Here is a 15,668-nt window from a genome sequence, read left to right as displayed (position 1 = left end):
TATCTCAGTCCCAACCCTCGGACTCAGCACCGCCTTCTTGACCTGCAATCTTCTTCCTGACCTCTCCGCCCCCACCCCCTCTATGGCCTATCACCCTCACCTTAACCTCCTTCCACCTATCGCATTCCCAATGCCCCTCTCCCAAGTCCCTCCTCCTTACCTTTTATCCTAACCTGCTTGGCACACCCTCCTCATTCCTGAAGAAGGGTTATGCCTGAAACGTTGATTCTCCTGCTCCTTGGATGCTGCCTAACCTGCTGTGCTTTTCCAGCAACACATTTTTCATGAACCACTCTGTGCAAAGAAACTACCCTTTGTGTCTTTTACAGACATTTCTCCTCTCACCTCTTTCATTAACATCTACAGGATCACTTCTCAACCTCTTATACTCCAGTGAAAAAGTCCCAGTCTATCCAGCCACTCATGACTCAAGCCTTCCATTCCCAGCAATAGCCTGATAAATTTCTTCTGAATCCTCTCCAGTTTAATGATAATCTTTCTGCAGAGGAACCAGCACTGCACACAGTACTCCAGAAGAGCCCTCACCAGCGTCCTGTACAATCTCAATATAACATCCCAATTCTGATACTCAAAGGTCTGAGCAATGTAGGCATGCAAGCTAAATGTCTCTTAACCACACTGTCTAGCTGTGGCGGAATTGTCCAAGAATTTTGTACCTGAATATCTCGATCTCTCTGTTCTACAACACTGCCCAATTCAGTGGGGAAATGGTAGGTTTATGAACTGCGAGAAGAGGTAGATAACTGCCCGTGTAAGATTTGATGTAGAGATGTTTGTGTCAGACTAGGGTGGACAGAAGTCAGATGACACCAGGTTATATTCCAACCATTTTACTTGAAATCACAAGCTTTCGGATGAAATCCTGACAAAGAGGCAGTTGTCCAAATGCTTGTGATTTCAAATAAACCTGTTGGACTATAGCTTGGTGTCGTCTGACTTCTGACAGTGCAAGGTTTGGGAAGGGTTTGGGGATAAGTAACCAGTTGAGGCTTCTGTTGTGGACTGAGGAGAAGATTTGAAAATCAATGGCCATTTAAGTTGGGTAGAGTTGTGGAGGGCCTCAGTGATATCACATCTGGTGTATTTACTACAGTTTTGTTCTCCTAACTTAATGATATAATTACATTAAGAGCAGTTCAGAGGGTGGTCAGTTAACTGGTTCCTGAAATGAAAGAGTTGGCACATGAGGAAAGGTTGAACAGATTGGACCAATACCTATTGGAGTTTAGAAGAGTGAGAAATGATCTGGTTAAAATATAGAAGAAAATATCTGAAGTTGGACTTGAAAAATTAATTTGGTTTCTCTCCTCACAGATGCTGCTAGACATGCTGAGCTTTTTCAGCACTATCTGTTTTTATTTAAGAATTTGAGGGGATTTGACTCAATGGGTCTTACTCCTAGAACAAGGAATCACATTTTAAGAATTATGAGTCCTCAGTTTCTGACTGAGATGAAGAGGATTTTCTTTTCTCTGAGAGTCATCATTCTTTGCAATTCTCTTCCCCAGGGAGCCGTAAATAGAGTCATAGAGTCCTACAGCAGAGAGCCCAAACTTGTCCATGGTGACCAAAATGTCCATCCATGCTAATCCCATTTCCCTGCACCTGGTCCACTGGCTGGGTCATTGAATCTAATCAGGTCTAAGTTAGATTTTTGATTAACAGATGAGGTGAAGGTTATGGGGCCAGACAGGAAAGTGGTATGAAGGTCAGCCATCAAATGGAGGAGCAGGCTTAAAGGGCCAAGAGTCCTATTTCTGTTCCTGATTTTTGCATTTCTATTCTGTGACGCACACTGACTACTATCATGAAGAGTGGGAAGGACTCTGTAAATGTGATGTGGAGGTGAGGGTCATGGCATAGGGATTGTGGTATCAGCATGGCCAAAGGGGGAATAGAGTTGATATATGAATTTAAGTATTCCTGAAAAAGCTCATTTTGTCAACGTTTTTCATCTTGTACCCATCAGGACAATTTGCAAGAGTACCAATAAAGAGAAAACATCATTAATACTGTGTGAGAGGAGAGTGCCGATTTGTTGGCTATTTACATTACATTGGTATTCCTTGGTAAGATTAATACCTATATAAGATTTGAGAATGAATTTCAGCAATTTCTGTTATAGTTCTTCATTATACAGGCACATGAATTCATGCCTCCTGCACTTTCATAGGGCCATCATCAAGGCTGTTTTAGTTGTGTTTATTGTTGAGACTGTTGGTCAGCTATCTGCAAATTTTGTGAGCAGCTGCTGTTTTATTCTGTAGCTTCATCTCATATTGCAGAAAGGGATTCCTAGCTTCATGATACTTGAGAAATTCTTTCTGCAATAAAGCAAATAAAACAGCAACTTCAGCAAATGTTGCAGCCAGAAAGCACTGGATCAGAGAGATCCCAATGCAAATGGATTTGGGGAGGTCGGTGTGTGGTTTTGAGGGGCAATAGCATAGTGATCACATTCTGAAATGGTCCAATATTTGTGGAATTGTGCAGAAAACGATGCATTGAACAGACACCCAGAGAAAACACCACAGCACCACATCACAGTCATCCTGCTGACTGCCTCACTTTGTTGTACTGGTAACCACCTGGCAGCTAGCAGGCTGCATGGTGCAAATAAACCAGGAGCAGGGGACCATAACCTTGAGGCTGTTTGGGATAATGTGTCCCAAATTGAGGGGAGGGAGGGAGCAACAGATCAGGATTTTGGATGCGGGAAAGGGGTTAGTGAGGATGAGTAGAGGGCACCACCCCTGCAATCCCTCCAGCATCATCAGTGCTGATACAGAAGGAGGCCAGAGGCTGCTGTCCTGTCCCACAAGCAGTGCTATGGGAATTGGTAGTTCTGTCTCCTATTTGGGTGCCAGTTTTCCCAGTTGGGAAACTGGTGCAGAAATTATTGTATCTAAATTGGGCTACCACAATGAATATCACAATACGTAACATACCTTTCAACCCACTCTCATCAAAATACCATTGTGGTGAGTTAGATGAGGCAACCCCTCTTCTGCCTCTCCTAGGGGTGGGTGGAGATGAAAGAATTAATATTGAGGCCAAAGTTTCTGTAGAATCTGGGGCTTCTTTTAATAAGGCTAATCAAGACTGTGCTGCATCTTGAAGGAGCTTGAAAATTGCAGCATTCTTCAAATCTTATGTAGCTCTCTTGAGCACACATTAAAAATATTATCTGCAGTTCCTGTAAATATGAAGTAGTGGGTAGAGAAAGGTGTGTGGACACAAACCAAGGGACAATAAGGTTGTAGTATGAAATTGGACATTGCTGCATTAGATAAAGAGTAAAGATCCATTTGCACAGTCCCAATCTACTGCTAGGAGAAAGTGAGGACTGCAGATGCTGGAGATCAGAGCTGAAAATGTGTTGCTGGAAAAGCGCAGCAGGTCAGGCAGCATCCAAGGAGCAGGAGAATCGACGTTTCGGGCATAAGCCCTTCTTCAGGAATGAGGAAAGTTTCCTCATTCCTCATTCCTGAAGAAGGGCTTATGCTCGAAACGTCGATTCTCCTGTTCCTTGGATGCTGCCTGACCTGCTGCGCTTTTCCAACAACACATCATGAGCAAACTGAAGCTGGGTAGGTAAACTGAGGGAGAAAGAATCCAATTTGTGTTGAATTGCTTTAAAGTTAGTGTTGATGAAGTAAACCATGTAGGGGAGACAATGACCTAGTGGTATTATCATTGGTCTGTTAATCCAGAGACCCAGGTAATGTTCTGGGGACATGGGTTTGATCCACCCTCATCAGATAGTGGAATTTGAATTCAATAACAATCTTGAATTAAGAATCTAACGAGGACCATGAATCCATTGTCAACTGTCAGGGAGAAAATCTCATCTGTTCACTAAAATGCAGCTGTTCTTACCTGGTCTGGCCCACGGCAATGTGGTTGACTCTTAACCGCCCTCTAGGCAATTAGGACTGGGCAATTAAAAACTGGCCAGTGATACCATCATCTCGTGAATGAATAAAACAAAGTTATTTAACTTAGGCATATCAACAGAACATATTTACCTTCATGTGAATTGAGAAAATGTTGATCTTTGTGACTCAAAGAAATGGATAAAAGGGCAAATTAATCAATTGTGGATTGGGAAAATGTGACCTGATTCCTAGCAACAATTCATTCAATATCAGTATACTCCTTGCAACATCATTCACATCTGCTTAAGAAAAGGATTATCATCACACACCTTACAGAATGTAATGGTAAGACCCTTGTGGCACAGGGCCAGTATTCCTCAGCCAGGAAGCCTGACCTGCTCCAGAAGTGTATAATAACATCTTTGAACAGGTTGATTAGAAAATATATGGAATCTAAAGATTGCTGGAATGATAAAATTGTAACTTATGGAAAAAAACTTGTTTAAATGGCCATTGTGTGTGCCTTCTGCGCGACCCACCCCCCGCCTTGCTGTTGAATTTTGTGCAAGAATGATTCCAAGAAGTAATTAATTTATTTATTTTCATCTTAATTTGAAATTATCATTCAGCCAAAGATCATGAATAACAATGGTTCATGGGGAACAGATTGGTATGACAATGCATCAACCGTGACCTGAGATAGAAATGCTGGCAGGCTATTCGATAGGAGGAATGAGCTTGGGGAAGTTACAGGTCAGAGAGGACAAGTATGTTTTCTACCAGGAGCTTTTGTAGAAGTGATACAAGTATTAGGAAATTTAGATTTCTCTGGCTAGTGCTTCCAAATAAACATGGTGAACTATAACCTGGTGTTGTATGATTTTTAACTTTGTCCACCCCAGTCCAACACCGGTACCTCCAAGTCACATTTCTAATTTGGAAGCCTTCTCTGTGTTTGGAATTAGACCAGCAGTATCCCACCTTTACACAGACTGGCAACTTGATCTTGTTCAGGTTTGTAAAACTCTGCTCCTGTGCAATTTTTTTTTACTGTCTGATAAAACCAACTGCATCGCCTTTGCTGAGGATGGGGTTCTACCAGCACAAATCCTTTCTGTATGCCAAGCACATTCATCTAGGAATGGCTCACCATCACCTTCTCAAGTGTTATGATGGCTGCATTTGCGGCAAACGTCACTGCTCAGTGAAACAGCAATTTGCACATGTAAAACCGGAGTGGTGATTTTAAACTCATATCCAGCATCTCTTCTTAAGTTTGGCATACAAGTAACTACAACACTTTCTACAATTATAGGGAGTTAAGTCAACATGAATAACTGCTTATTGATGATGGAATTCATAAAGAAATTTTTTTTCTATAGTGTACATTTATGCTGGCTGACAGAAGAAGTAACAGACTCTCATGAACTAACAATCATTCCTGAGCAGACAGTGCTCTGAAAATCCTGAATGTTTGCAAATCCAAACACTTGCTGTCTAATGCATCAGTTATCATACTGTGCCTTTCTGTTCTGTTTCTCATCAGGCGCAGTGACTATTTACTAATACAAAAGATTAAAAACATTGGATGCAATGGTACATGGATCACGGAGGCCATTTTTAATGGTGGTCCCTTGTCTCCTACATTGGGAGTACACACTCTGGGCATTTAGGGATGGACAATAGGTTCTGGCCCTGGCAGAGATGCCCACCTCCCATGAAAAAAAAACCTGGAACTCTATTAATTGAGTTTTGTTCTCGGGCCCATCACTCCTCAATTCTTGCTTCTTACACTTAGCTGTATTCTTGAGTCACTCGCCAAAGTCAGAACAAGCAAATGCTCAGCCACATAGGGTTTATATGGATTGGTAAGCTGATTTATTTTACTGTAAAATGAACAATCGATGTTTGTAGTGAGACTCTCTTAATTTAATCAATATGAATTACTTTTGTTTAATAATATAAAATAAAGAACATAGCACATCCACACAGTCCTATCTTGTTTGACTTCATCAGAATAGTTCCTAAACCTGCGTTCTCTTGCATTCATGTAACTTTAACTGGACCTTCTTTGGTGTCATCATTCTGTTTCAAAGACCTCACTGACTGTGCATCCTCTGTTTCAATAAGGTCCTTGGCAATTGGTTTATCTGAACTTTTTAATTATCTTTTGCAATTCACAACCTGATTAAAAAAACCTGCCAAGTGCTTGGGATCAGCGATTCTCCAACTCAATGAGTGTGAAGAGACTAGCGACTCAAACTATGGAAAAAACAACATCAAACATCAACATTTTAAGTAGGCTTTGTCTCAGAGCCCTTTTCTTCACATGGGAATATACTATGCTTTTTTATTTAAAATTCCAACATTTAAAACAACTCTTTATCCAGAGCTTTTCTGTGGAGAAAAAATGTCAAAATGTCCTGAAATACGACACCTTCGAACCACAATTTCCAAATGTCTTCTTATTATTCTGCCAACTCAGTAGGAATGCATTGTGAACTGTTTGAAATGTTGTATAATTCTCGTCGCTCGTAGTCATAAGCAGGGAGAATCACGATCTGCACATTGAATTTACATGTGGAAACCCGAAGTGGGAGAATCAGTTAACAACTCAGAGGGCCTTAGGAATCCTTCTACATCATTCCTGTGGTATAAGGTTGGATTTAGTAAAATTATTACCACCCCCAGGAGATTATCTGACTGCTGGGTGGTTGAGCAAGAGTGTGGTTTTGGGAGGGCGATGAGTGTGGAGAAAGGGTTGGGTGATGGAAGAAGCTTATTATTTAGTCACAGTATTGTGGCACCATGGTGTGATTAAGGCTTGCTTGATAGACTTTTCCTGCCTCTCACTTTTCATATTCATAAATTTGTGCCATCTGGGACCCTTTGCCTTCACTCTCAGATTTATATTAATAAGTGTTTCTTTGACTGCCTTGCTGCCTCCCTTTTTCCTTCACCGTCTGTTTACAGAAAGTATCCACACCTTCTGTGGCAATCTCGGTGTAATTATTATTCAGCTGGAGCTAAATCTCCTTGAGCTTCTCCTTGGCAACCTCTAATTTAAGCTTCGCTAAGTGGTCTCTGCATGTTTTTTGAAGTCTTTTCTTTAATGGCCAGTGTCTTTCTGTGAGCTGGTGCTCATTCTTTGCGATGTTTGATTTTGGTAATTTACTCAGACTTATAGCCTGGTTCTGTCATCATCCAATACTTCAGCCTAATTAAATTGCTACCATTTGTTGTGATTAGGGTTCTTTTCTCCCTAATCTAATGTCAAAGGATTAGTTCCATACTTGAGATTATTCTCCCTATAAGATACTGTCCCTGTAAGCAAAATAACCAGAATGTAGCTTGTCAGGAATGATCATGGATCCTTTTGTAGCTGGTATACATTCTGGGTTACCCTGAAAACTTCTCCAAATTGGCACAATAAGTTGCCAGATGGATCATATAACACAATCAGAAAACTAGTGATTCACATTTGTTGGGTTTTAGAGTAGATGTCAGTAAGAGTTGGAGAAAACAATTATATAAATAGAATATTTGATTTCTCAGTTATCTATCATGTTCATGATTGTAAAAGGATCGACCTCTAGCAGTACACAATGGGAACTTTTGTAACTTGGATCACACAGTAAGAAACCTTGCTGCATGAGAAAACACCCTTTAGTCTGGAGTACAATTGCAATAAAAAGATAACAGAATTGAAGAACCTCAATTGCCAACCAGAATACAGAACAGCCTTGGTTACCTGAATGTCAATTATCCGAATTTCGGATTATCCAAATAAGATCTCAAGGTCCCGCAAAAACATCATCTATTATCCGAACAATCAGTTATCCAAATAAAATACATCTCGCCTGTCTTGTTTGCATAATCGAGGCTGTTCTGTATATGCCTTCCCTTCCTTTGAAATCAATTTGGTTAAAAATTAAGATTTCACTATTAAACAACAATACCAACAAATTAATGTATAGGGGAGTTAAGTTTGTGAAATGCACAATCTGAGCAAGATGTGTAGAAGAGTACAATGTTGTCTTTGGTTTGTAATGTTACATCTCAGGACAGTTTAATGCTATGATGTATGTAGCAATCCACCCTTGACATTCAATGGCTTTACCATTGCTGAATCCTTCACTAATGAAGTCCTGGAGGTTACTGAACTGAACTGGGCCAGCCGTGTAAATAATGCAGCTATAAGAACAGGTCAGAGCCTGTTCTGACTCCCAAAGTTTGTCACCATCTAAAAGACACAAGTCAGTGGAATAATGAAATATTCTCCAATTACTTGGACAAATGAAGCTCCAATGACATGCAAAAGCTCGATACCATCCAGAATAAAATAGCCTGCTAGTTTGGTACCCCCCATCCACTATGTGAATTTTTTACTCTTTGCATACTGATGCACAGTGACATCTACATGATGCAATAACTCACCAGTGCTCCTTCCAAATCTGCAACTTCTGCCACCTAGAAGGACAAAAGCAGCAGAAGCATGTGAACACTACCACCTGTAAGTTCCTCTCCAGGTCTACTAGACATCACCCCTCTAATAACACTGTGGATGATCAAAAATTCCATGGACTGCAGGGATTCAAAAAGACAGTTCACCACAACATTTCTTATGGATTAAGATGTGCAATAAATCCTGGCTTTGCTAGCGACGTGCCATAAAATAATTTATTAAAATGGATTTTCCCCACAGAAAGGAGATTCAGTATATTTTTAGGAATATATTTTCTTTATATTTCTTAGTTCATTTTGAAGATTTCTGAATATTTGTTAGATAGTCTCTGATCTTGTGTGTCTAGTATTGTACATTTGCACTTATAAAGAAAATGTATTTTTGTAGCCTATTTTTAGATTCAAAGATGAAAACATTCATATTTAAGAAAGGAAGTCAAAATTTGACAAATGTCTATTAACAATTACCCAGTTATATTTTTGATCAAATGATTGATTCTGGAACCATTTATAAAATTAAAGGTGTTTTTACTTTCTCCTATACACGAATCAATTTGCTTTTATGACTGTACTCTATTTGTGACCACCTCTCCAGGCTGAACTTTTCTCAGTTGTGTTGTTGTGGTTCTTTTATTGCCATGCACTAATTGTGTAGCATATAGGGAGTAAGGTAAAAGCAGCATGAAAGCAAGGGACCTTGCATCAGCTTCTTGTCAATGGCCTGGAAGACTGATTTTGAGTGATAGCAATAGTGTTTTAATACGTTGATGTCCTTTGTCAATTGTGTTCATGTTTAGTGGGTTCTTATTCTTCCATACATTCTTGTAAATTTTGTATTACAATGTGTTGCGACTTCCCGCTTCCATGAAAGTTTTCTGTCCCAAGCAGGCCAAGGACCTGATTCAGCTTCAATGTGTACACATCATTTTCAAGAAGTTAACTGTTTTGCATAAAACCCCATCTGTTATTGGCCAGATGGCACCTGTTTGATCAGTAAGTTGAATCTCTGAGTGCATCAAGCAGATAAAATAAGATTGTGGCCTTTCCACTGCCAAGGAATCTGAGCTCCATTTGTCCAGGCTGGTCGGGAGACATCATTTCAAGAGGTTATGCATAGTTTGGCTTTCCTATAAATTACTGTAGTTTGAGAATATGGCATCATTTTTCTAATGGATTCTTACTCTTCATGGCGTATGTTTGTTGGAACATCAATACTTTGTCTCAGGTAATTAATAAATCAAAGGATGAGACAGGAATATGAGGGAAAATCAGAACATACTATTTTCCCTCCTGAAGGAGGGAAATGTCATTGGTAGCTACTGTTGTCATGGAGGTCAGGTAAAGGGAGGATCATTCTTTGGAAAACTTAACTTCATAGTTGTTTTTTTGGTATACTCTTCCTTAAGGAAGATAAGGAAAATGCTTTCCCAGTATCCGAGGAGAAGGCTGGTTCCTGTTGAACTGAGCAGCAAACGTGCTTCATTTTTATATAACAGGTAAAGGATTACTTTATAATTTTATAGTTACTAGCAAATATAACTGAACATAATACCAAAAGTGCCTAGGAGCAACTAGAAAATATAGTAACAAGATAGCAAGGATAGAAAGGCTTGTCTCCCTGTTAGCTAAGCAAAAGTGGCAGCTTGTCATTATAGAGGTGAAGTAATGCCTCAGGTGTGTCGAAATTTGTGTTCTAACTGAGATGTTGAATGTGAAAATTTACCACCTTGAATCTGCCTGTTACTGGTCAATCTGAACATTGTGCAGCTACCTTTCCTTTTATCTGTATGAATGAATACATGTAGCATTTTTTATTTACTCTCTGATTGATCCAAACTAACCACATTCATTTTCATTGAAGGGACTAACTTTGCCTGAGAATTTCATGCCAAAAACAATATTGCACATTTAATCCAGTAAAAGTGTCCCAAGATGCATCACAGGAGTGAAATCAGATAAAAATAAGTAGGCAATATTAGATCCAAAACATCCATGGCAGACTTTAAAATTAGTTTGAGATGGCTCATGAATTGTTGTAATAATACAAAATACACCAAAAGCTCTTAGCTTTTAGAAATTTGTGTTCTAACTGAGATGTTGAATGTTGAAGGCCCATGCACATTAAAAAGCCTCAGCTTTAATTTATCTGCTGCCGTAGTTAAAGGTGTCAACTGTTCAACTGAACTTAATTCCAAAAAGGGTTTGTACTTTGTTCATATAGGCATCAGTACAGGAGGTGAAGCAGTCTCTCAGAGTCCTTTAATAATCTACAAGTTCACCGCTGGCACACAGTCAAATCTGCTTTGAAAATGTAGAATGTAAATTATGTATGAAGGCCCGAACTGACTTTGAAGTAAAATGGAGTTAAGCCTCAGGTTTAAATACACAAGAAATGGAGCAGGTTCAGGTCAGACATGCATATTATACTTTATCCGATTATGTTATGTGAAGTCAATCGAGAATGAAATCAGGCCAGGTGTAGAGTGAAGAATAGGTAAATCTTTTACTGAGAGACCTGCACCTTGTGCTGTCACAGCATGATGCTATGAAGGTATAGAACAGTTCCATTTGAAGCAAGTAATGTGACTTTTTTACTGGCCCAATTTTAATTGTGTAAGTGAATGTGTTGGAACTGAACTAAAATCAGATCCTGTTCAGCTAATTAAAGATACAGACCCTTGAGATTTCAAGTGATAAAATTGACAATATCTTTGTAAAACATTATCTGTCTATGTTTCCTCAGCATATATTATGTGATAACTCAAACAAAATGTAATCAACCTTGGATTTACCTCACATTTAGATCACTTAAAAATTGGTGTCCTATTTTTGTCAATGCTTTGAGCCTTTTTTCATTTCATTATGCTTTACATAATACTTTTTCTTTTGCACATAAATTGCATAATATTTACAGCAGGTAAGCTGGAGCTATTGCTAAACAACTGTGATAAATAGTAGCTTAGAAGTCCTTGTTCAAAAAGAGTATGCTTTTCTTCAACCTGCAATGATTATCGCATTTAACCTTGAAGGTAATTATTACACATTGTGTCCTTCCTTCATTTTGTATCAGTTAGATGCACTTCATAAACTTTGACCTCCAACAGGCATGCTGACATTGTTCTACCTCCACCCCGTGAAGTTAATGTTACTCTGACCTGAGAAGTGTTGACTTGGTTTGATTAAAAGCTGTGTAGCAGGAGGCATTTTTCCAATAGAACAACACTGTTTCATTTTATTTTTTGCAGTTGAAAGGTAATGCACACTCCTTCAATTTAGGACCTAGATTTGCATACTTACAACATTTTTTAAAAATGCTAATTCCTTGCACTAGTTAACATTGCCTATTTGTGTTGCACAGATCAGAAAGGATGCAGTTTTGAGATGTTGGTGGTGCCATTGCCTTTTCCCTAATTAGTTTGTTAATAGATTTAATTGGCTATCTGCTGCAGGTGAGCAGAAATTTGCCACATTGACCCTGCCTCCACAAGATTGTTCAGAAAAAAGTGGCCTATCAGACATTCATTTGACAACTTTTTATTGTTCTTGCATCCTAACTTCTCTCTTCAGGGTCAGGAAACGTCAGCCCGACCTCTGAGTTCTAGTGTCATCCTTGCATGTCTTATTTGCATCTTCTCTAGTACTTGTTTATCCCCTTTTTAATATGAAGACAATTATAATGGCTAACCAGCAATGCTGCTATAAATAATCGTGTATTTATTGGAGTGTGTGTTCCCTGATAATGCTGTATTTGCTCCCGAGCATCTTGTTCTTTGTATCTTACTACTTTGGAACTTAATTCTAACTTGTAAACTCAAGCTGACATGATATTACTTGTGCTCCTGCATCCAAATGGTGTAACTGTTTTGTTCAGATCCCAGTTTGCTTCTACCCAAACTATCTAATTTGCTTGATTTGGCACTAGTATATACACGTAAATTTCCTCCGTGACATCTCTTCGACAGATTCTATCTGGAATTGTTTTGCAATGTTAGAGCTTGAATCAGAGTTATTTTAGCCACACCTAGGTCTGTGTGGTAACATGGTGCACACTATTTCCTTATTATTGACTGTTAGTTTTACTGGGTAGAATTTCAGACTTTTGATATTCCTTAATTCTACAATTTAGGCTCTCAGTGGAGATGTGTCTTGCATTATTGAGGTTTTTTTCTGATTGCTTGCCATCAATCAGCCAAACGTATTTCCTTTTAGGTGCTCATGATCTGCTGTTCAATATCAGAAAATAACACAACATAAGAAGAAAAAAATTACTTAAATAAAATATTTACTCTGTTGGAGTTGAAATGATGGGCAAGAGTGAAATACCTGTTTATCTTTCACTGGCACGGATCACCTACTCTGGTCACTCTCAACTTGTTTGCTTGAGTTTTGAGGTAATGCACAGGTGCTTATTATTCATTCCTCTGAGTTTCCCATTGACTGATGTGCCAGTAGTTATAATAAAAGCTGCATTACAGCATGACATGCTATGGGTTTAAGCACACTGCTTCAGCTCAAGATTAACACAAGCCTGCATAAGGCCCTGGAAATGAGATTTAGCATGAGGTGAACTGATACACTATCATTGCAGAATTTTCGTATAAACATTTTAATTTGAGAACTGGATAAACCTGTCTGCCCAGCCTGGCCTCAACTTGCTATGGGCTGACTGTTTCAGAAATGATCAGTGCGTTTGTCATCTTGTAATGTTGATACCAGGATGGTTGCTTGACCTTTTAGGGCTTTCAGCTTTTATTAATATTAAAAAAAACAGTTTCACCTGCCAACCATTGACACAGCTGCTAAACCTAAGCTCCAATCCAGTGATTATGCCCCAGAAATCCTTCAGGCATTTTGAGATTTGCCTGGCAGTTATACAAAGGAATGCTGTTTTAGCGTCAGCCTTGTTATTAAGTATGACTCTAAATTTTAGATGGTTGTGGTTGAAAGAAAATTTTGAATTCTCAAGAATTTGTTTTCATGATTTTCATTACACAGGGTTATAAATTCTTCTTGAGAAATTTATCATGCTAAAAAAATGCAATGTTAATGCAAACTTTAACATTAATTAATAACAAGTAGTATATTGTTGGAACCCTGTACAATTTTGGAATGTGGATATTCCTTGCTAGGCAAACATCTATTGGTTATCCCTAGTTGTCCTTGAGAAAGTGGTAGTGATTTGCCTTCTCAAACACCCACAGTTTAATTGATGTAGATACTCCCATAGTGCTGTTAGGAAGTGAGGGCCAGGATTTTGACACAACAGTTTCCCAGTCAGTATGGTATGTGATTGAAGTGAAGCTTGTGAATGATGATATTCCTGTGCACCCCCTGCTATCATTACCCCTGACTGTAGAAATTACACGCTTGAAAGATGCTACTGAAGAAAATATATACAACCTCTATAATGCGGGGATATTTGGCATCATCTCTATCAAACTACAAATAAACTTGATTAAACATCATCACAGCAATTATTTGTTGGACCATCTCACTTTGGTACAGAACCACAAACTGACAATGTACATGTATTTTTTGAAGTTTTGAGTATTGCTGGGGTACAGTTGCATGGATGTCAGCATCCACCTGGAATCTTGACCAGGCTTTGTCTAGGGTAGATATTACCATTTTCACTGTGCTTTAGGAAAATAACTCAACCTGTTTAATGGGACTGTTTTCTTTGTCAGTTTTGCGTTAGTTCTGGTGAAGTCCTAAAATTTGTATCTCTTTCAATATTCTAATAATTATATTGTATTATAAAAACAATCATATTCATAATCATGGTATGTGTCAGATTACATGCCATATTTTGTACATTTATATGGAGTTTAACCCTCTTTCTGTTCTGTAAGATCATGCGAAATAGGCACAGGAGCTCGTCCATTTAATAAGGTCACGGATGATCTAAGTATGGCCTTAACTACACTTTGCTGCTGACCCCCATAACCCTCAGTTCCCCAGTCAATGAAAAATCTCTCTAACTGAGCCTTCAATGATCCATTGGATCTTGGTGGAAGAGAATCCTAGAGATCAATGACCTTACAAGAAGAGGAATTCCTCATCATCTCCATTATAAAAGGGAAACTCTTATTTTGAAACTATAACCCTAGCTTTAGATTCTCCTGTGGGAGCAGTTTTATCTGGAATGCTCTCTGGTCACTAGCTGCTGACTTCTTTGTGGAGGGTCTATCTGTCCCTCTTGCAATGCTAGGCCTCAAATGTTTGCTAACTGAAGAATGTGTAAAGCTATAATATCTATAAGATGCACAGCAGAAATTTGCCAAAGATCCTCAGACAGCACCTTCCAAACCCACAACCACTTCTATTTAGAAGGACAAGGACATGGGATCACCACCAGCTTCAAGTTTCCCTCCAAGCCACTCACCATCCTGACTTGGAAATATATCACCGTTCCTTCACCGTTGCTGGGTCAATATCGTGGAATTCCCTGCCTAATGGCATTATGGGTCAACTCACAGCAGATGGATTGCAGCGTTTCAAGAAGACAACTCATCACCACCTTCTCAAGGGCAACTAGGGATAAATGCTAGCCCAGCCAGCGATGCCCATATCCCACAACAATGAATAAATAAAAAAAAGTAGCCTCACAAAGTAAAGAATTGTAATGATTACAAATTATGTATAAGCTCTCGATCCGCTGGAGTTGCAACTTTGTGGTTTGAAAAGTATTAAAGGAAAGCATACATCTTGCTTCTTACTCTGTTGTTTGTATTCTCAAGCACAAAGTTTAATGATAGAGGGCCTCCAGATTCCTGCTTTTACCTCAGCTACTGCGCAGGTTTTCCCACTCCAGAGATCAACACCTAAGTGTGTTTCAAAGCCTTCCGCACTTCCACTGCTATTTCCATAAATATGCCTTTACTAATGCCTTTCCCGAAGGAACCTTGCTTTAATTTCAATGTGAAGGGCTCTTACTCAAGAATCTCCCATGTGCAGAAAGCTCTATCCGTCATATCAATTCCTTTCAAAATCTCAAAAGTTCATCCAAATCACCCTTTAACTTTCTGTATGAACAGTGGCTCAGTGGTTAACACTGTTACCTCACAGCACCAGGGACCTGGGTCTGATTCCAGCCTTGAGTGACTGTCTGTGTGGAGTTTGTACATTCTCCATTTCTGTATGGGTTTCCTCTGGCTTCATCCCACAGTCCGAAGACTTGCAGGTTAGGTGGATTGGCCATACTAAATTGTACCATAGTGTCTAGGAATGTGCAGTTTAGGTGGGTTAGCCATGGGAAATGCAGGGTTACAGGGGTAGGGTAGGGAGGTGGGATGATCTTCGGAG

The 15,668-nt window shown here is 39.2% G+C and overlaps 1 protein-coding gene across 17 annotated transcripts in view; it reads left to right on the top strand.

The window, feature by feature from the left end:
• LOC122540403 (protein polyglycylase TTLL10-like) overlaps window positions 1–15,668 on the top strand; it is a 330,185-nt gene that overhangs the window by 224,647 nt on the left and 89,870 nt on the right. Inside the window, exon 1 of one of the 17 annotated variants that reach the window (XM_043676109.1) lies at window positions 10,615–10,770. The exons of the other annotated variants lie outside the window; for them this stretch is intronic. Within the exon in view, the coding sequence (XP_043532044.1) occupies window positions 10,722–10,770 (49 nt within the window). The 5' untranslated portion in view covers window positions 10,615–10,721. Of the gene's footprint in view, window positions 1–10,614; window positions 10,771–15,668 lie in introns of those variants that run through there. 17 annotated transcript variants of the gene reach the window in all.

The sequence above is a fragment of the Chiloscyllium plagiosum genome, chromosome 34 (assembly GCF_004010195.1).
Source record: "Chiloscyllium plagiosum isolate BGI_BamShark_2017 chromosome 34, ASM401019v2, whole genome shotgun sequence".
Taxonomy (NCBI): domain Eukaryota; kingdom Metazoa; phylum Chordata; class Chondrichthyes; order Orectolobiformes; family Hemiscylliidae; genus Chiloscyllium; species Chiloscyllium plagiosum.
Note: the sequence above shows the minus strand (reverse complement) of the source record. Positions and strands in the feature narration are given on the sequence as shown.